This window comes from Periophthalmus magnuspinnatus, chromosome 11 (assembly GCF_009829125.3).
Source record: "Periophthalmus magnuspinnatus isolate fPerMag1 chromosome 11, fPerMag1.2.pri, whole genome shotgun sequence".
Lineage (NCBI taxonomy): Eukaryota > Metazoa > Chordata > Actinopteri > Gobiiformes > Gobiidae > Periophthalmus > Periophthalmus magnuspinnatus.
The window spans coordinates 26,712,941-26,734,951 of NC_047136.2; the positions used below are offsets into that span (position 1 = coordinate 26,712,941).

General features: G+C 37.3%; 1 protein-coding gene across 6 annotated transcripts in view; it reads right to left on the reverse strand.

Moving 5' to 3' along the window:
• LOC117378592 (receptor-type tyrosine-protein phosphatase U-like) overlaps positions 1–22,011 on the reverse strand; it is a 406,105-nt gene that overhangs the window by 117,252 nt on the left and 266,842 nt on the right. For all 6 annotated transcript variants that reach the window (XM_055225577.1, XM_033975221.2, XM_055225579.1 and 3 more), the window contains exons 8-9: positions 19,778–20,098; positions 10,628–10,737 (exon numbers count right to left, since the gene is read on the reverse strand). In XM_055225577.1, coding sequence (XP_055081552.1) covers positions 10,628–10,737; positions 19,778–20,098 — 431 coding nt within the window. The remainder of the gene's footprint in view (positions 1–10,627; positions 10,738–19,777; positions 20,099–22,011) is intronic.

The window sequence follows — 22,011 nt, forward strand, 5'->3', positions numbered from 1 at the left end:
TTGAGTTAAGGACACAACTGTGAAATAAAAATACCAGGATCATGTAGAGCGGGTTAATATGAACATTTTAAGCCAAAAATTACAAGTCTGACATCAGCAGTTACGGAAAGAGGGGCAATAATTTTCCAATGTAAAGTGAACAAGAGCCAGAGTGAATGGAGCCAGAAGTGCGCCCAGGTTCATGTCCTACCTGGAACATACATGGAACATACAGTTTATGGTCAAAACTGACACTAAAAACCATAAAAGATAACATGGTGTTCTAAATGTGTTATGTGTGAGTAGTTAAAACCCCATAAAAGTGTAATATCTGCACTTTCAGGTTCAGAAATCAGATCATATTCGATTTTTGTGTGCATGTAAACACTGCCAATGATTGCAACACCATCGTGGCATGTCTGGTTCAAAGTAACAATAAATAGAATTATACTGACCAGATAAACACAGCGTCCAGTTTATATGGCAAGGCTCCACTCTTACATCATTTTATTAGCATCTTGTGAACACATGTTACAGTTAGCCTCTCCACTCATCACAGCGCTGATTACTCACTGTCTGAGAGGCTGAACACTTGGAGGACATTTTTTTTTTTTTCGCTCTCATGAGAAACTTCGCTCAATTAATCTTGCGACTGGTGCAAAAGATGCCAACCAGGAAATCATCTCTAAGCACTGATATTCACACTTCACAGGTTTAACTTTATAAAACTTTAAATCATGTGTATGAAGAAAAAAAAATGTGAAAGACTAGTCCAGGTTGCATTCATACACCAGTTGTGCCTGTTGTTTAATAGCAGAAAGTGGAATTTTCATCTCCATGGAGACCAGCAGTTTGCAGATCCTCCAACAGAAAAGTTACATATTTAGGCTTTAAATTACTTCACTTTATCCACTTGTTGTCGGTAAATGTAGATGGTACAACTAGACCTGTCACGATATTGACTACTTCGAAATTTGTTATCGTGACAGATCTAGTAGTACCATCTACATCTACAGACAACAAGTGGATAAAGTGAAGCAATTTAAAGCCTAACTATGTAACTTTTCTGTTGGAGGGTCTGCCAACTCCTGGTCTCCACGTAGATGTTATTGCTTTGCCTAGAAAATTCCACTGTCCTCTTAAACAAATTTCTATGGAGACAAGCAGGTAACGTGACCAGAGCAAGTGACAGGTTAGATCTGTGGAGAGGCGACCCTGTACACAGTTAGTTAGAAAGTAAGTTTTTCCAAGATTTCTTTTAGCAGTAATAAAGTAATGATATGTTATAAATAAGTACATGCACGATAGCTTTACTGCATGCTGTGGGACATTCTACGTAAAGCAATGAGATCTCCATGGAGACGAGCAGGTGGCAGAGCTTTCACCAGAGCAACCAGTTACTTAGAGCAAAACAGTGGCTGCTAGCATCAAACTTAGACATCTGTAAATAGGGTGTACACTTTAAAAACACAGAGGAACATTTCCAGTGAATGATGTAAAAAGATGGAACAGAAGGAGATGGTCAAATTACACACTCTAAATGTCAATAATGAAACAAAACACAACTTTTTAATGAGGAAAAAGCATTTGTAAGACTTGATAATAACTACACTTAATTAGCCTTAATTAGCACAAACAAAGACTTAACTGACAAACAAATTATTTAAGTTTTAGCGAGTTTAACTGAAGGATTTGGAGTTTATTAAGTATTTACTAAGTCTGGATCAGTCTGTTTGTCTATGAATTGCTCCAGTGCAGATTTATTAAGCAGCTCAAATAGGTCAGCTGTGTATAGGCATCAAATTATACAGTGTTTTATTGCCAGAAGTGCACAGTCAGCATGCTAGTTGTAGTCATTGGGTGTGGGTATTATAAAGAGTTAGCGAAACATTGCAGCATAGATAAAAACATAAACCAAAAAAAAAAAAAAAACGTTATGAGAAAACAGCACATGACAAGTATGAATGAGGGCTCGCCGGCAATGGTTGTTTTTATTTGTTAGCGTTTGATGAATGAGTTTAAGGCCGTAAATCTGGACGGACACGGCTCAGGAAATCAAACAGGCCACAGATGAACCAGTGTCCATTCTTCATGGAGCTAGGCACCTGTCCGCACACACAGCCACAATCACTTTTGGGACTAAGAGCGCCCAGTAAAATGACACCGCCAAGTTAGACAAGTTTCATGGTGAGGGAACTTTTCAGAATGGAAAAGTTGAACAAATCAGGTCATTTCCAATAACATTACATAAGTAGATGAAAATACATAGGTAATTTTTTTTTTTAGATTCTTTGTTTTAAGTTGCCAAAAATGATACTTTCAAAACCTTCATCTGTTTACCCAAGGATAATTTCAACCAGCTGAAAGATTTCCAACCAATTACTTTCAACAGATTCACACAAATACACTCTCTTTACCCTCATTTATAAACTCAAACTCAATTATAAAGCATTTGATCAACTAAGAACCAGGAAGTGTGTGGCTGGTATCCTTGTTGTCGTTAGCTTTACCGTAGGATGACGGCAAAACTTCACTCTCTGAAATCTGTGTCTCTTATAAACTCATTGCAGTGAGTCATGAGAATGTTAGGACTGCACTACACATGAGTCTGAACAATGGAAGATATTCAAACTATAGACAAAGATAATATATACTTTGGAATTTCAGTAGCACTTTAAAATAGGGTCCAGTGGTAGTTAGCAGATACTTGACTGGTAATTATGGTGGTAGTTACATTGGTAGTTACTGGGGTAGTTCCGTGAGGTGGTACTTTTGCTGATAATTATACTGATATTTACCGGTACTTTGGCTGAGATTTATACAGTATAACTAATAGTACTTTGTGGTACTTATAGCGGTACTTATAGTGGTACAAGAAGTGATACTTACACTAATAGTTATTGGTACTAGTACTGATACTTACAGTAATATGTCGTATTAAGTGAATTATAGTGTTAGTTACAACAGTATCTACTGAGGGGTGTAGTGATGTGGTTTAGTGTGTTATTGCAGTTAGAAAAAAAGATGTAATACACAATATTAAAGAATATGCTATCATTAGACATATGAAGTACTAGTAAGTATCAGTATAATTACCAGCCAAAGTACCACCGCAAGTACCACAGGAACGATCACTGTAAGTACTACCATAATTACCAGTTAAGTAAGTACCTAGTAAATCGTGGACCCTTTTTTAAAGTGCTACCGGAATTTCAACATAATTGTAGAGTTGTATAGCAACAGAGGAAACTTCCGTTCATAAAAATGTCATTAATATAGATTTGTAATAACAGAAATCCAATAAGGCCAGTCAGAGCGTCCCCAAGAGATTCTTCTGAAGAAATAAATTGTGAATCTGATTTCAGGCTACGCACACATGAGGTTTGTATTTGACTTAAACTTGTTAAAGAGGATTTCTTTACTGTCCTTTTTTATCATCTGGTCCACATTCCTTTAATCAATACAATCTGTTTAGAAGGAGAACATATTTAGTTCTGTATATGCTTTACAGTATTTGTGGAGGAAATCGCAGAGGTAGGACCAAGTCGTTCTTTTGCAAGTCCCAAGTAAGTCTCAGTTTCTTTCAGCTCATATTTTTCCAATTGAATTAAACTAAATTGCACTACTTTTAAAACGTCATGGTAACAAACAGGGATGAAGCACTATCCAAATGCCATGCTACTTTTTCCTTTTTAAAAGCCTTGAAAAGACCTTAGTGTGAAACATTACTGTCATAGTCCTAAGAATTAAGATTTAATTTGAGAGTTACAACTCTACAACTCTTTCGCCATGTAGTCAGCACTCATAAGAAGCAAAGGATCATGGTCTATGTAGTTCCCTGTTTTTAGCTGTTGCTGCAACGAAACAATGCAATCTATTAATAATGTAACATTTCACAATACAATCTCACAGTATTTAAGTTATTGTTATATCCTCAGTAATAAAGAGAGAAGTTGGAGGGACATGTTCCACTTTCTTCCTTTTTTTTTTGGCACAGAAAAGTTTGGTTTTTTGTTGTTGTTTTTGCATCAACTCGTCTCATGTCACAGCGCTCCCGAGTAAGTAAGTCTCGAGTCATTGGCCTTGAAATTCAAGTCGAAGCCCAAGTCTTATTCCATTTTATCAAGTCAAGTCTCAAGTTCTCAAAACAGTGGCTCAAATCTGACTTGAGTTCAAGTTGCGACTTGCAAGTCCCCACCTCTGGAAAATAAAATAGGTAACAGGGTACAGTTTCCTAACCAACTGATTGCAGAAAAGCCCATGATTTTGCCATATGTTTGAAAAGTAAATCATTTTTTACTTTTGAAATAATAATTTCTTTCTGAGAAATTTGGCTAACACACAGTAATTACCGTCTGAAGTGGGGCCTCTCGAAGTTATTTCCTTCTCATCTAAATCTATATTTATGAAAACCAGCAGGTCGATTTAGTTTTGATTTTTAGACAAATACAATCAAATCTGTCTGCACCACAGTGCATCATAAATACAGCATAATTGAAGTTATGGCTTGGAAAATGTTCAAAACAGTGTAACTTATTTTTACTGTCTGAAAAACATGACAAACAGAACTAGATCATTTTAAATCGTTTGCAGAGTTCCATGGTACTCCTCACTTTTCTGATTCCTGACACCTTAATTATTCACAATGATGTGTTGATAAGCGGGTTTCCCAACTTTCCATCCCGGTAATGCTAACAACAACTAGCAAACTAACTGCGTACCAGTCTTACTTCCTGGTTCACGGAGGAAACAAATGCTTTATAATAACATGCAGAGAGCAGACGGTCATTATTACCCTAAGAGCTGCTTTTAGAATCTGTACTGGGGCAAAACAAATGACTTTTTAACATGAATATATTTCTGGATGAGTGGGCTTCTCCAAAGATCTGCTCTCTAACTTTCCTCTAAAACACCACTAATCAAAGATAGAAAAATATGTGCAGTACGTCTCCACACCAGGCTAGTCAGAAGTAGAACGGCAAGAGATTTGAATTCTTGTTTCTTTAACCCGAATTTCTTCAAAACACTGTTGCATTAACTCTGCTCCTGCTGTGTACATGGCCTAGAAAGACACAGCTGTAGCGTATGATGTAACCATCAGAGCCAAATGGAAAACGCTAAAAATGAACATTTTAGCTAGAGCTGATTATTTAAATTACAATTTAGAACTAAATGTGTCTGTTGGGGTATTCAAAAGTAAAGGTCAGCTATGTATTTTTTTTACAGCTTTTGTTCTGTTTGTCTCCATGGAGATGTTGCAGTGTCTGGTTCCACAGTTTGTCATTAAATGTTTGCATCATCTTGCATTGTCTTTTGAGGTTTGCACGCTCAGACAGTAATCGTTTTCACATACCCCCTATCTCTGCCCACTTCTCTGTACTTACTAGTAACAGTTTCAGCATTTTTTGACAATATGAACAATGAACAAAATGTGAAATAATGATTTTAGTTTAATAGAAAATACTGTAAATAAACCATAATGTCTTTAAACACATCACCATTATTATGATTATTATTATGATTATTATTATGATTATTATTATGATTATTATTATGATTATTATTATTATTATTATTATTATTATTATTATTATTATTATTATTGTTGTTGTTGTTATTGTTGTTATTGTTGTTGTTGTTGTTGTTATATTGCATGTATTATATTTATTTGATTATTTATTTTATTCATTATATAAATTATTGTATATTTTAATATTATTATTATTATTATTATTATTATTATTATTATTATTATATTGCAATTATTATATTTATTTTATTATTTATTGTATTTATTATATAAATTATTGTATATTTTATTATTATTATTATTATCATCATCATCATCATCATCATCATCATCATCATCATTGTAAAGCACTTTTAAATTGGGAATTTGAATGAGTTATTTTTGGACAACTACTTAATACATGTTTTGGTGAATTTATTTGAATATTCGTAAAAATTACACCCACATTGCATAAAACAAATGGACTGAGTGTTACTAGCCTAAACTGTTTTTCTAGTTGGATGATTTTAATATCAAGACCTGGTTACACACCCAATAACTCCCAGCTCTACTTCAAATTGTATTCGTCTACACAATACTTTTCTTTGTGTTCTGGTGTGTGCTGGTGTATATTTCTAGCGCTTGAGTGTGTTTTCCATCGTTCTCAGCGGCAGGTCAGATGTTACAGACAGCGGGGCTCATCTGTATGGACCAGGGTAAGAGCACCAATCATTCCTCTGTCTCCTCCTCCACGCATCACACTTCCTCTTCAGAACAAAACTTCGCTCTCAATCGGACTGCGATACATCCAACCACAGAGCCCTTTGCTATTCTTCTTACCGTCCGAGACAAAGCAAAAAGACTGATCGAAAAACAGTATCCACAATTTGAGTGATTATTTAGGAGATATAACGAGGTCAGATTATGCATAACCCTATTCATGTTCAAAATAGCATGTAGTTCTTAAAGCCCCATTGTGTTGCATTTCACATAGCGTGTCTACAGTGAGTTACACCTCAGATCTATGTAAAGGCAAGCCTACTCATAGCAAGACCAGCAGGAATGAATGAAAGGATTTTATTTGTCTGTTTATTGAGTAGAATGCTTAACATAATAATCTGAAGATATTTTGGTAACAGAATGTGGTACAACAACAAAAATAAAATAGAGTTAAAAAATGCTGACCCAGTTTAGACCTACTGATTTTGGTGCTTACATTTTTTCTTCGACCTTTTATTAATTCAACTGATTATTCTCCAAAACACCAAACTAAAATGAGCCCCAACTCAAACTGAATGTGTTAGTGAATCTTTTGGAGCGCACACAAATGTCTGGGCTCTTTGTGAACCTGACGCGCTGTAGTTTTGGCCTCTGCTCGTCTCATCGATTAAAATTATAATTTTGAACAAGCTCTGTACGACTGAAATTGTGTGTTTTTTTTTTTTTTTTTTTGGCATTTTTTCTTTTCTTTTTTTTTTATTTGTGGATTTGGAGTTCAAACTGATCCTGACTCATGCCAAAATACAGCTTTCTTTTCTTATTCCACATGTGTAGGAGCTTGATAGTGTTACTTTCATGAAATATTATAAAAGGAATTGAAAACATCAGTGGCCAGGAAGAGGAATTTGAGGCATTAAGGTCAAGTCTAGTCTGCTTTTTTCCTTTTACTTTGACTGTAAGGTTACTTCTGATGATGTGCATGACTGAAAAAATCACAGACTGTGCAAAGAAGTGGACTAAGAGAGTGTAACGTCACCCATGGGATCCAGCCAAATGACGCTCACCGAGGCTAACAGTTATGGGGCGAATTTAGAGCTGAGTTCCATATTTGGAAAGCCGATGGAAGTATCATAGCAACCAAAGAGCCAATGTAGAGCGAGGCTGATGAAGGTAACGCCCCTTAACTTAGCACTGCTGTCAATCAAACCTGTCGCTAATGCTAATGGGAGTGACTTTTCAATCTAAAGTGAACTGGAGCCAGAGTCAATGGAGCCAGAAGCACGTCCATGATCACTTCCTATTTCGAACGCGGTGGCTAGCAGGTTAGCTACGTCCATTTATATATACAGTCTATGGTAAAAATGTAAAACTTTGTCTTTACATTGTTCTCTATTGTCGCTTTCTATTAAAAAAATAACTCGAGCAACACTGCAATGTAAACTGTATGCAAATTTCTTCAAGTACATTCGCAAATATAATCTCAAGTCCGTTCACAAAGTCACCGTACCATTTTAGCCCCATAATATGCACCCGCCAATGTCCACACTATAAAGACCTACACATTTTTATGAGGCTGTCAATAATTCATTAGACACATTTAAAGTGGCCCCTAGTGGAGGCATCTCTTAGGCAAATACATAATTAGAACGGCGGTCCCCTATGTAATTACAGCGAACAGTCTGGGCCGTGGCTTCATTAGCATATGAACGTGTAGTGTAAATCTGGCCATGTGCGGAAAGTGGGTCCCGCGCACAACTGGGCCACGCGTGCTGGTAATGCAAGACATAGAAAGAACCCACCAGAGGGGATCGGGGGAGCGAGGCAAAATGGAGAGACCGCTTCGGAATCATAATGCAAAATAGCAATGTAAAAAATAGATAGTACCAATAGGGAATGACACCAGCACATGCAATATTAGTTTGTATAAAGTTGTGTACAGGCTCACAAAGTGGCTCATATTTTCATACGCAATGGGGATTTTTGGTCCTGGTTCAAGCCCAGGTGAGTCTTGACATTGACATTGTTTGGTCCAGTTCCTAGTGTTTTTCGTCCTGGTTTAGTTCAGGTTTAAGTCTGTGTTTAGTTCCAGTTTAGTCCCAGTTGTAAAGGTGAACGTACCCAAGTTTCTCCACTGTTAAGGATTTTTCAATACTTTAAAATGCCTTTAAGCTTATATTTTATGCATAAGAGGTTGAGGCTGTGTTAACACTTGCACATCACGTAGTAAAAGCCAAAGTTAAATCTGTTAACTGGACAAAACGTTGTAGGAGTGAAGACGTTTCGCTGCTCATCCAAGCCAAGTTCTGAACTGAAGAAGCGCCTTCACTCCTACAACTTTTCGTCCAGTTAACAGATTTAACTTTGGCTTTTACTATGGATCAGACATGGATGACTGAGGGATTACACAGACACATTGCACATCAGAACTAACTGGGACTAAATCTGGAACTAAACATCGACCAGATAAGGACTGAACGAGGACTAGAACAGGACCAAACCAAGTCTACATTCAGGACTAAAATAGGCTCAGACTAGAATCAAACCAAGATAAACCAAGTGTGAATGCACCCTAAAAAAAGGCAAATTATCCGATTTTTTCTTTTTTCTTGCCTAAGGACTCAAAGACAGCATCTTAATCTGTGGGAGTTGTAATTGCAACACCAATCTGTGGGTCAATGGATCTGACTGCTCAACCAATGATGTTTACGATATCTTCGAATCAGCGGACAAACGCGCTACCAACTGAGCCACTGAGCTACTGAGCTGTCTTCCCACAGGAGCAAATAATTTATGTTTTGATAACTTTGCACTATACCATTAACCATAACCAATACTTCACAGGCCTTCTTTACACATTATTGAAACACTGAATAGTTCTGTTAACTTGTTCTAGGAATATGCTATGGACAATGGTCATTTTGAATATATATCTCAATCCGATCAAGTGTCTTCAAACAGTTTTCAGCTGTGTAGTTACATAGTTGTTGTCCCAGTTACCCCCAGATACCATTGGATCACAACTGACTGCATCGCCGGTTGTGTCTTTCCCAATCCGTGACCTTTCCAGAAAGTTTCTCCTGCAACTGTCAGCCATCCTGTGACATTTACTCTTACATTTCCAACTGACAAAATGGGATATATCCTCTCTCACAAAGGTAAACAATGAACTCAGACAGCCATCCAATCCCATACACGGAATATCAATGTCCTGTTTTGACCTGTTGTCGACCTTTTCTTATAATCGTAAACTTTCTACTGTCTTATGGCTGACTTTGGCTTGTTTCTATTCAATCCCAACTGTTTAACTTGTCTCCTAAGGTGCAATACCTGACTAGCGCTCCCTGCAGTGTTACACCAGCACTAGAATCATCAAGAATCTTTGGAAAGTTTGTAGCTTCAAGTAAAAAAAAAAGTTAGTTGCATTTATTTTACAAAGAAGAAAAATCAGTGAATCTTTTTTAGAATTCTAGTGCATCTAGAATTTGGATTTTGTTTTAGTTAAATGTCTAAAGTGAGACCCAAGATACGAGTCAGATCAACGGGAATGAAAGGATTTAGTTGTTAGTTTATTGAGTGGAATGCTTAAAATAATCAAAGTGACAGCTATTATTTTGGTAGATTTTGTCTTACATAACTGTAACACAAAATCTTAACCCAGTTTAACCCAGTTTAGACCCACTAATTTCAGTGCTTGAATTTGTTCTTCAGCCTCTTATTAATCCATCACATTTTTCCCTAAAGTAAACAACAACAAAAAAAGCCCAAAATCAAACTGAACCCGGTTGTGAAGCCTTTGGAGCACAGGACTCTGTGAAGCTGAGGCTCTGTAGTTTTGGCCTCTGTCTGGGTCAAAGTGAAAGTGAAAACAAGCTCTGTATGACTGAAGTTTTGCACATTTTTGACATAGTTTAAAATGTGTGGGACTGGAGTACAAACTGTTGTAGTTGCACTAATGCATCATAAAGATTCTTTGTAAACTTTGTAGTTTTAAGCAGGAAAAAATGGTTAGTTACATTATTTTACAAAGAAGAAGAATCAGTGCATCCAGGATTTAGATTTTGTTTTAGAGAAATATATAAAATATTTAACAGCTTATTAACAATGTTGCTCAGGGTCACTGCACAGCGTCTAGTGTGAATTTTAAGTTCAGGTCTTAGCAACAAACAGAATAACTCTGACACATTCTTTACTTCATTTAGAATTCAATTCATTCACTCTGCAAAAGGAAGGTCTTATATCAGGTGCTATATAATGAAAAAAGTGTTGTTCAGCAATCAGAGTTTCATTTAGCAGCACTGCCAAATTAATTACACAAAAAATCTTGTCAAAGCTTCTCAAAATGTTTTCAAACAAAAATTAAGCTACTGTAGAGACCACAAACAAACAGCATAGGAAAAAAAAAGTAATGACATAACTAACCTCATACTGTGTGATGAGTCCGTTGGGCTCCACTGGCTCCTCCCACTTGAGGAAGATCATGTCGTCCAATGGGGTGAAGGTCAGCGACTCCGGAGCAATGCCCCCGGGAACTGTGGCGAGGAGAAAGAGAGAAGAAAAACAAGTAAGTGACAAAAACAAACACTGCACTGTGCTGGGGCTTAAAGACGACATATTCTGCATGTGTCCTCTATATAGTTATAATCTATGACACAAATGGAACATTACGTTGTAGGTTGGGCATATTAAATCTCAATATTGATCTGTAGCAACTTAATCAAAGAAACAAGTCCTCTGTGGTGTTCAGTGGGAGCTGATGTCACAAACGTCAGCCGTACACTGTCGGCCCCTTCTACGGTTAGCTGCAGATCACACTAGCAAGTAGCAGAGTGTTTTCATGGCCCCACATGTCACATATCACAGAAGTATAAAGATCACTCAAACATAAAAAATCAAATCTTAAGTAAGGTGGAGTGAGTCCATATCGAGCCAATATTATCAAGCTTATTTCTACCATGCTAATTGTGTTGCATTCATTTACTGTGCAATTTTGTTCGCATTACCATATAAAAAACATGGTTGCTTGTATTTCCTGCAAAATTACTCATCTCATCTATTTTGTATTTGTTTCAGTATAATCCCATATTGGCCGGATTGTTGCGTCACAGGTAAAAATCCAGACCACAAACCATCAATGGACTCTTTCTTCTGTTAAACTGTGTTCACAACAAACACATGGCTGTATTAGCTTCATTCATTTATTGCCGTTTATTCCCGTTGCTGACAGCAGAGGGAGCTCCAACTCCAAATTCCTCATTACAAAAGGAAGCGTAGTAGACATTATTTTAAGTTAGAAAATGTCACATACTAATCCCTGGGTGACCAAAAGCATGTTTAAGAGAATTAAAGCCACAAGAATGCATAATATGTTTTCTTTAAATCGGATGAAGGTTTCATTGAAGTATAAAATGTCAATCAGAGCCGCTTTCCACAGAAACGGTAAACAACTGGAGATAATGAGAAGACTGTGGTGCCAACAGCATTGTGCAATAATTAGGCTACTGCTTCACACCTGAGCAAATGCTATATTTACCAAGCACGGTGCTAGACTAAACCATATGTTTTGTATTATAATTAACATAGAGGGTGGGCAGTAATTACAGACAAAATGCATGTACTTAAAAACTGAAAATGCATACTGACACATAGCCCTTTAATTTAAATAGACATGTACTGGTCACCCACAATAGCCACATGATAAACATTTAAAAATAGCTTTAAAAAATCAACATAAACTAGAATTGGTAAATGGATAAAGTAATTTTAAGTGATTGTGCAGGGTGACTATTATAAAGTGCCAGTGTCAGGACTTGAACCAGCAACTCTAAATTTCAAAGACAACTGGTGTGTCCACTATACGGCTGATACGAGAGTCTGGATTGTTGGAGCTGTTGGTTTCAAATAGGTTTCTGAGGTTCACACAATCAGTCAAACTTGTATCAGCTGTAAAAAATGCAACATGCTAGATTTTGGACAGTCTTCAGTGTGTGAGCTCAATGTCTTGTCCGCTGCATCACCAGATAGGACCCTAAGATGAATTTATCTCTGGGGCCCCCGGCAGCGGATGCTTCCTGGCTCATCTATTGGTGATTCACATTTGACACATTCTGACTCTGCTCTCATCACCTTGACCAGTTGTATTTTATTTGTATTTATATGATGAACATCAGACTAAAAACATCCAGAATGTCACAACTACCACAGAACACAAACATAAGGGGGTCAAGATTGTTTAAATTCTAGACATTTTTTCTTCATTTCTGGTGGATTTTAATGTGTTCCAGTTGGAGACAGTGGGCTTACATTTACATCATGTCGGGTCCTTGCACCAGTGTAAACACAGCTGCCCTCACCTCTGCCCGACTCAAAAACAAATGTAGCAGCAGTAGATATTTTGCTTATTATAATTTTATAGATATAAAACAAATGTAATTGTTTTAGAGGGATATTTAGGCTGCTGTAAACGCACAAACCCTGTGCCCAATATTATTTTCAATATAAATGTATGAGCTCTTGGGGGCCCTCTGCTGGCCTCGGGGCCCTAAGTAGCTGCTTAGTCTGCTTATAGTCTGGACCGGCCCTGCCACCAGAGCTGGGAGCGAAAGGAGTTTTCAAGTTTTTAAATGTTAAAGAGTAAATAGAGTAAATTTAAAATGAGTTCCAGTAAAAAAGTAATAGCAACCGAGACTTAATCAGCGTTGAAGGGTTGAAGACTTAAAAAGGGCACTGAGTGAAAAGCACTGGATCAAAGAGGCTGTGCTACATACAGTGAAATTTGGCTTATCAAAGAAAGCACAAGCAAAGTCATTACGAGGCTAGCACACAGCTAACATTTTGAGCCTCCGCTTCTAGCAGCCTTGAGTTACAAAAAGGTCTCATGGGCGCAAGTAAGAAAAGAATAAATAGGATGAATTATTCAAATGTTTAAAGTATAATGCTACCTGTTAGTCTGCCTGCATGTGCTTAAATTCAGCAAACGGATAGTCATACACTTCCCCAAATAATATCTAAGGTAGAAAACTGACAGTGGCACATTTCGACGCTTAGCTTTAAAAATAATGCTAGTTAGATTCCTTTTAGGGTTTGGTTAGGTTAAGCAGGGTTATATTAAGGGTTAGGGCCAGGGTCGCATTTGGTATAAAAGTGAATTTTTTGAATAAAATGAAAAACTGCCATGTCTCGCTGTTAGAAATTTCCACAAAATCTGCCGTACGCCGCTCAAAGCTTCACCTTTGTCAGTTATTTTCGAAAGCCCCAATCCTCAAGACCTTCCTCACTTCTGCATACAACATCAAAGTATCCCGTCTCCACCTTAGAACCCTCCGTCAGAGCGCACTAGAAACACCTTTTTGTGCACCCACGCCTCCCTGACAGGCGCGCGCAAAAGCCCCCGCCGAGCCCATGAGCAAAGCACTCCTACTAGTGAGGCAGGAGGAACTGTCATTGGCTCAATTACTGTATAGATATGAGATGGAGCGCTGGAGCTGACAGGGGGGATTGCAGACTGTCAGAGCTGTCAGAGTGGCATTCAAAAACACTCAAGCCAAAAAAAAAAAAAAATTCCAAAAAAACCTAGTGCTGTCGTCTGAAATATCAAGTCAACAGAACCAAAACAATGCAGGCTTTTAACTTGTCAGATAGGTAAAGATCTAATGGGGAAAATTACACAGTCCAGAGTTTCTGCAGTCCAATGTGTCAGTACAGATGATTAAAACAGCTTTATTGTATATGATATATGGTCATATCCTTTTTATACACTGCAATAAACTATAGCAATAAAATATCACTTAAAAAAAATCAATGGATATAATTAATAAGATCTTCAAAATGTTCTGGAAGGACATTGACATTAGCATACTGTAGCCTTAGGTTGGAATGTGCAATGATTAGGAGTGCAGTTATGGGAACGGTATGTAATGTGCAATGTGTGTAAAGTGCAACGTGTGTAATGTGCAATGAGTGCAATGTGTATAATGTGCAATGTGTGGAATGTGTAATGTGTGTAATGTGTGGAATGTGTAATGTGTATAATGTGCAATGTGTGTAATGTGCAATGAGTATAATGTGTAATGAGTGGAATGTGCAATGTGTGGAATGTGCAATGAGTGTAATGTGCAATGTATGTACATGTATGTATGTAAATGTACATGTAAAGGTTCTCACTGAATATCACACAATGTAAAGATTAAAAGTCATATCTGTGGAGAGGCAACCCTGCTCATTGTAGAATGTAGGTTTTTCAAAGTATTTTTAAGAATGTAACAAAATAATTACAAGATAGACAAGTTGGATACCTTGCTGAACATTCCAGGTAAATCAATAAATCTCCATGGAAACAATCAAGTACTGGGACACTTCATCTGCAAAGTTACACAGTGCAGATTTTAGAAAGTTTTTGTGATAAATGTTTGAAAAACTTTCTAGTGCCGTCATATCAAATATAAAGCCAAGTGAGCCAAAACAATGCAAACTATTAACCTGTCAGATAGGTAAAGATCTGACAGAGGAAATTACACAGAGAATATTAATTTCTATAGTCCACTGTGTCAGTAGAGATGATTAAAACAGCTTTATTGTATATGATATATGATCATATCATTTTTATACACTGCAATAAACTATAGCAGTAAAATATCAATTAAAAATCACTTCATATAATTAATAAGATCTTGAAAATGTTCTATAAGCACACTGTCAAGCACAGTAAGGATTAGCATACTGTAGCCTTAGGCTCTCGCCAAATATCCAACACCGCAAAGGTCATATCTGTGGAGAGGCGACCCTGCTCATTGTAGAAATGTAGGTTTTTCAAACTATTTTTGTGTAATAAAAAACACCAACCATGTAAGGAAATAATTACAATATTTACAAGTTGGATGCCATAAGCCTCATTTCCACCAGTCTCCACAGTCTAAAGTGAACCATATTACCCCGTCTAAGGGGTCTAAAGTGGACCCTGGAGGGTACTAGTTCCCAGACGGAACCAGCGAGGTAGGGATCGCTTTAACAAATACAGAAGAAACAAGATGATTTGGCAAGAGAGAACGCAGACTCAAGACAGCAAAAAGCAGATATAAACATAAAATTATAATGTCTCACCAAATGCTGACTCAATGCCATATTCCAGTTATGGCAAATTCAATGTTGAGCCAAAATACTCTGCAAAACAAAGCACGAATGTAACAGCTGTTTTCTGTTTATCGATGCACTTTCGTATAAAGATCGAAAAAATAATATTTCCAGTGCATATTGCAACTAACATAAACCAAACCCACTGCACTACAGAAAGAGACACTACGCAGTAGAAGTGCAAAGAAGTGAAATAAAAGCAGAAAAGCTGACAATAAACCCGGAAGTGTAGTGTTTACACTTCAGTCACTTCTCACAGTGCTACAAACTAAACGTCTTTTGTGAATTGCTAAAATCAGCCTTATAATTACTTCAAACACAATTTAGATTTTATTTTTTAAGACAGCATTTGTAATGTTTCGGTGACATGAGTGTCTCACAGAACAGAGCCCTGCCTCTGGACCTGAAACATGAAAACGCAACTCGGCCAGTGGCACCGACACCAAACAGACCCACTCCAAGGTGTCCCCAACCGAACTGTGCCAATGGAAAAGAGGCTATACTGAGTCCCATATTTGGAATTCTGACCGCGAGTATCGTAGCAACCAAAGAGCCAATCCGGAGCGAGACTGTTGAAGGTAACGCCTCTTCCCGCCCGCATGACTGCTTTAGCAGGGAGCGGGCACTTAGCAATGCTATGAATCAAACCTGTTGCTAACTGCTGCAATAACCCCTGTTATTAATGTTCATATCATGACTTACAGACACAATAGTGACAAAACAATACCAGGATCATGTAGAGCGTGTTAATACGAACGTTTTAAGACCAAAATGACGAGGCTCACAGCAGTTACACAGAGAGGGGTGACAGTTTTTCAGTGTAAAGTGAATTGGGGCCAAGGTCAGTGAAGCTGGGAGTGTGCTCATGCTCGCTTCTTATGTGGAACGTGGCGGCTAGCAGGTTAGCTATGTCCATTTATATATATACAGTCTATGGTAAAAACACATGCATTTGGTTCGTACTTTCTGAAACTTTCTTTTACTTAACCTAAGTACTGTTAGCTTACACAACATTGACCACCAGCTTGTGATTAAAACCTGTATTGTATTTTGCTCTCTTCTTTCATTTGACTTAACCGAAGTGTCTCAGTGCACTGTGTGGGCGTGGTCCATCAAGCCTTCCTTCTGCTTTTTGCATATTCTTTCACTGCTCGCTGTTAAATCACATGGAAAACAAAATTGCTCCTTCACCAGATGCTTAAGTGCATTTTGCAGAAGTAATAAAAATCTCAATAAGAACAGATCCTCCATTTTCTGCCTGCGTGCTATTTAACTAAGATAGACTCAGGCACAGAAAAATGACTAAAACGTGATGAGCTGTAAAGTGAAGAAGAATGTTTGGAAAAATTATGTCCCCATTGGCCCTAAATATTGTTGCTTAACAGAAGAAGAGGAGATGGAGAGGTTGGGGAGGCTTATGGATCTGCTGCTGCGTTGACAATGAATGGAAGGAGAATTTTGGCATAACTGGACCAGCAAGTGAGGAGGGGGATTTTGGAAATGATAGTTGAGAGACAAAGTAGCAGGCTACTATTGGTTGACGCACGTAAAATCTGATCATTATCCGATTTCTGGAGTTATCAGATTATTGAAATGTTATTGAAATGTCATGTAAGAAGTTGCGTGTGATGTGAGTAATCGGATTACTTTCTGATAGTTCACACCTGTGCAGGTTTTGACAAGGAAGAGTATGCAAAAAAGGGCAAATAAATGTGAAAATGACAAATATGAAAGAAAATATTAAAAATTGAACAAGTTATTTTAAAATGCACTTGTACTTTGTCTCATAAACACAGTTACTCTTAAAATCCACAAACTGATGCATGTTTTTGATGATCACATTTTAATTTGGGCACATGAACACACACCAAAAATCAGATTTAATCATTACGTTACCAGATTTTTATTGACCATGGACCGGTAAATGTACCCAGCGACAAAGAACTGATTGCTGATTGCTAACATTTTTTTAGGATAATATGATCTAATAATAAAATTAAAATAATAAATAAATAAATAAATAAATAGATACAAATAAAATAATAATAATAATAATAATAATAATAATAATAATAATAATAATAATAATAATAATAATAATAATAATAATAATAATAATAATAATAATAATAATAATAATAATAATAATGGTGTGATAATATGATGTAACAGACGGGGTAGCTAAAATTAATAATGTAAACTGCAGATTTTTGTAGTAATAAGTGAGTTTAGTCTAGACAATTATAGAAATAATCAGCTTCAACATTTATGATTTTACCTTTTGACTACAGCACACAAATATACATATAAATAGAGAAAAAAAATGTCTCTCGCTTCCAAACTGTGAGTGTGGCATCATCACATTTAAAATCTGAAAACCATCAATAGAAGATAAACAAAATAATATTGTCTTGCTACTTGAATTTCCACTTTACCAAAATCCCACACAGCCATTTTATCTCATGGCTTCCCTCTTGTATGGGATTTAGCATTAGAATATGCCTAATCTGCTGTAAATGTTATGGAATATATCAGTAAAAAGATAAGCAAAACCATGTAAGCGCTTCTTCTGCCACGGGCCACAGACCACGCTGATTAAAGTCTCGCTGCTCCCCATTGAGGAAGCAGCTATCCCGTTTAGTTACGCTGATCCAGCTTATTTTGTTAGTCAATATTTGCGCGCGTGTGTTTTCCCGCTGGTGGTGTATGACTAAAGACGGAGGATTTGTGGAAGTGGTGAACAATAATTATCTGGGCACGGAAAGGTGGGGGCCAGAAAATATGAAAAATTAAAGGCATAAATAAAAACAACCTGTTACATATAATTAAGATACTACAGGTAGAAATTGGAATACAGAAAATTACTAATGCTGTTTCTTAGGTTGATTAGAAGTGTTGAAATAAATATGTGGAATCAAAGAGCTAATTTTTGATGAAGTACAGGCCTGAAACAATAAAAAAGTAAACAAAAGACCACAACTATTCTCATTGGTTTAAACTAACATGTAAAATGAAAGTGAACAGTTGATGTGTGACGACTCTATTATGCCAATTTGACTTAGCTGACTTAGCAAGCTTTATAATTTCCCTTAATGCTTGACAAAATTGTACCCAAACCGCTAGTTTAGCAGGGAGTGGGCAAACATATCTTGATTTACAGACACAATAGCGAAATAAAGATACCAGGATCATGTACAGCGAACATTTTAAGACCAAAATGACGATAGAAAGTTCAATAGAAAATTAATTGGAGCCAGAGTCGATGGAACTGGAACTGCGTCCATTCTCACTTCCTATACACAACACGGCAGCTAGCAGATTAGCTATGTCCATTTATATATACAGTCTTGTCTTTTGCACAACATATTTCTGTCTTGAAGCTTCCTGCGCAAGTCCAATTTCCAAATTTTTGTTCAAATAATTTCTTGCTTCAAATTGCTAACATTCATCTCTTTGCTAAAATGGCTCTTAATTTCTTCATAGGTTGGTTAAGTTCCCCTCGTGCTAACAGTGAGAGCAAATGCCCTACAAGAATCACCTATCAGAACTTCCTCATTGAGCTTCCACAATCATAATCTTTGTATGAAGGTATAAAACATGAATTACCAATGTAAAGTTGGTATTTCAAATGTCCTCAATAGCTTAAAGGTTGCCTGGCAAACCTGGGATGGCATCTGTGTTCATTTTTTTGTCAGTGACATGTGTGAAGCGAAGGAGCTCATTGGTCACTTATCCTTTTAAACATTTGTCTTCCCTCAGAGTTCCAACTAAAAAGATCTCACACAATTCCATTTTCCATATTGTTTTCTGGTAATTTCTTCATTCAAATTGCATTCCATATTAGCTAGGATTTGTCGTTTATCTTGTCAGTATAGCTAAAATGGCAACTGCCTCCCAAAAGTTTAAATGATCCTATATTACACAAAATTGACTGTGAGCTTTAAGCCTTGTTACAATGTTAACCCTCATCAAAAACAGACCTGGAGTTGTATTTTGTTTCTTTCACACATGTTTGAGTAACGCTTTATTTATTATTAGTCTGTCTACATCTCCAAAGCTCAAAATGCTCTGTTCCACCTCGTGATGTGATGAAGTGGTAGTTTTCAAATTAACAGCTCCTTTTACCTTTAGTTCAGTAGAGATTGGCAATTCCAGGGCTGAAATGATCCAAATGATTCTAGCTACGGTGTATGAAGTTTAAAAACACAGTGGAGCGCTTCCTGTGTTACCTCATGACATCAAGTGTTTTCCGATTGAGAGAAGTGCTCAGGCTAAATACGCAGGGTTTATGTGTTAAACGTGTGAATGAAACAAACCCAAACTCCAGATCTGTTTGTGATGAGGAAACAACATTAGAACATAGACCAGGCGTTACATAAAACGTGATTTTCCATTGCAAACCACAATAAAAAGTAAGGTGTAAAAGGTTAATATCGCACTTACTGTCCTCCTCGGTCTGGAACGTGACCTCCCTGCTCTCCTTCTTGCCCTCCGGGTTGGACAGGGCCAGACGTACATGCACCGAGCGGAACGGAGGCAGGTCCCTCAGGGTGAAGTGAGACGTGTTTCTCTCCACCGAAAGACACTCCCGCACGGTGGCGTTGTTCCCTCCGCTGCCCCCTGTAGGCATGGAGTAGCGGTAGCACAGGGAGAGAGTGTAGGTGTGGCAGCGGGTCAGGTTGTATCCCAGAGGTTCCCACTGCAGAGACAGCTGCCGAGGCTGGATCTCTGTGGCGGTCAGTCCTCGCAAGGCACGCATCGGCTCTGTGGAGGAGAAAGGGCGAGAAATGAGGTTTATAGACAGTTTTGTGGAGCGTTTTAGTTTGTTTTGTACAGAAAAAGGATGGATACAAGTGAACATTGTCTTTGTTTGTATGGTGGAGAGCTGGGATTGGATTTTTTTTTTTTTTTAATTACTGTAATACAAAGGCTACAAGGATTAACCAGCATAATCACGATCATCATAATTTTTTTTTTTTTTTATTATTATGTTTTTATTTAATGCAAGACAGACAAACATAGAGACCAGTCATATACACAGTGATAAATCATAACATGATCTGTAGATGTAACAGTTATTTACAACTGTATGTGACAAGGTCTTGTTGTGTGCGTGTGTGTGAATGTGTGTATGTGTGTGTCATATATCCCTGATTTTGGAGGGGGTAAGGTGGGTACATGAGGAGAATGCTAGTATCAGTAATTCATTAGTGAGAAAATAAGATATAGAGAATATAAATTAGTTGTTGTGATCGGTGAAGTTGTTGTGATTGTTTTTTTTTTTTGCCTTTTTTTTAAAATCTTGTCTTTCTTTTATCTTTAATCTCCTTTGATAATCATTATTGTCATCTATCTGGACCATATAGACTCAAACACATGCCATATGATCTTTGACAGCAGCATAATTGAATCAAAATGTCACAAAAAGTAAAGTGAAATAAAATAAACATTTATCAAAAATATCCTTAATTCATCCATATGCTCTAAGCCTTCAGTTACCATACTTTAACTAGAGATCAACCAATATGGATTTTTTCATGGCCAATACTGATATTGTTTAGGATATAGTCGATGAGCTCTGCCGATATTTCTGGGCTGATATGTAGGGTCGATTTTGGAGATTTTCACCAAATTATGTACTTTTAATTCACAAGAACTCATCTACAGTCCCCTTTTAGCATAAACCTTCAACAGAGCAGTGTAGGCACATTTTGAACAGTTATCTTTTTGCATTTAAGCGTTTAAATAAAGCTTTGTGTCTACTTTAATCAGCAAAATATAGACCTGAGCTGAAGATTTAAGGCTGATAATCGGTTTGCCAAGAAGTGCATATATCGATCTATCACTAATTTTAAACTTCAGTCGGTTAAAGATGTAGCTCGCAAAGCAAAGTGTTCAACAGAAATAATTCTTTAGTCGACTAACCAAAAAATCATAACCGTTGATTAGTCCAGTACTAAACGGACTGTTATTTGCAGCCCTAGCTAAAAGCGTACGCGTAGAATGACATAATATTCTACAACAGCTCAGTTTTGATACATTTTCTCATTTGCCATATGGACCACGCCTACATGATTCCACTGAAAATCTTTCATACACCGTAATGCTGCCCAATCCCCCAAATACTACCTATGTACTTTTTCTCACATCTCAACACATTCTCTGGCAGCTTCCCAGCCTCAGATCTGTAGGTATCCAGAGAGCTTAGGGAGCGTTGCAATAGTTCTTTTTTTTTTCCACAAAAAAAAACGGCCCATGTGAACCTCATACCCAGCTCACCTCCACGCGTTGGTATTCCGAACATGACTGAACGATATCGCGCTCAAAGGAGGACAAACCCAGGGCTAACCGCTGAAACGCGAATCTATCACCGAGTCCCTGCACAAGGGGCCCCTACTGCCACATATAACCGATGGACATAGAATTCAATATTTGTCTGTTCTGACAAAGGTAGAAGGTACGGAGTGTGTGTGGGAGGGGAGCAGTGCTGAGGTTGGAGAGAAATGCTAAAACTAAAATGTATTTTTGAGATTTTCGTGACTGAATTATGCAATGGGTACAGTTCATGTTGTAGAATTTGATGATATTATAATTTCATGGGGGGTTTAGCGTTTATGAAGGGAATATCCAATCTTGTATTCCCCAAATGTAGAACCTATTTGTGTCGGATTAGCTCC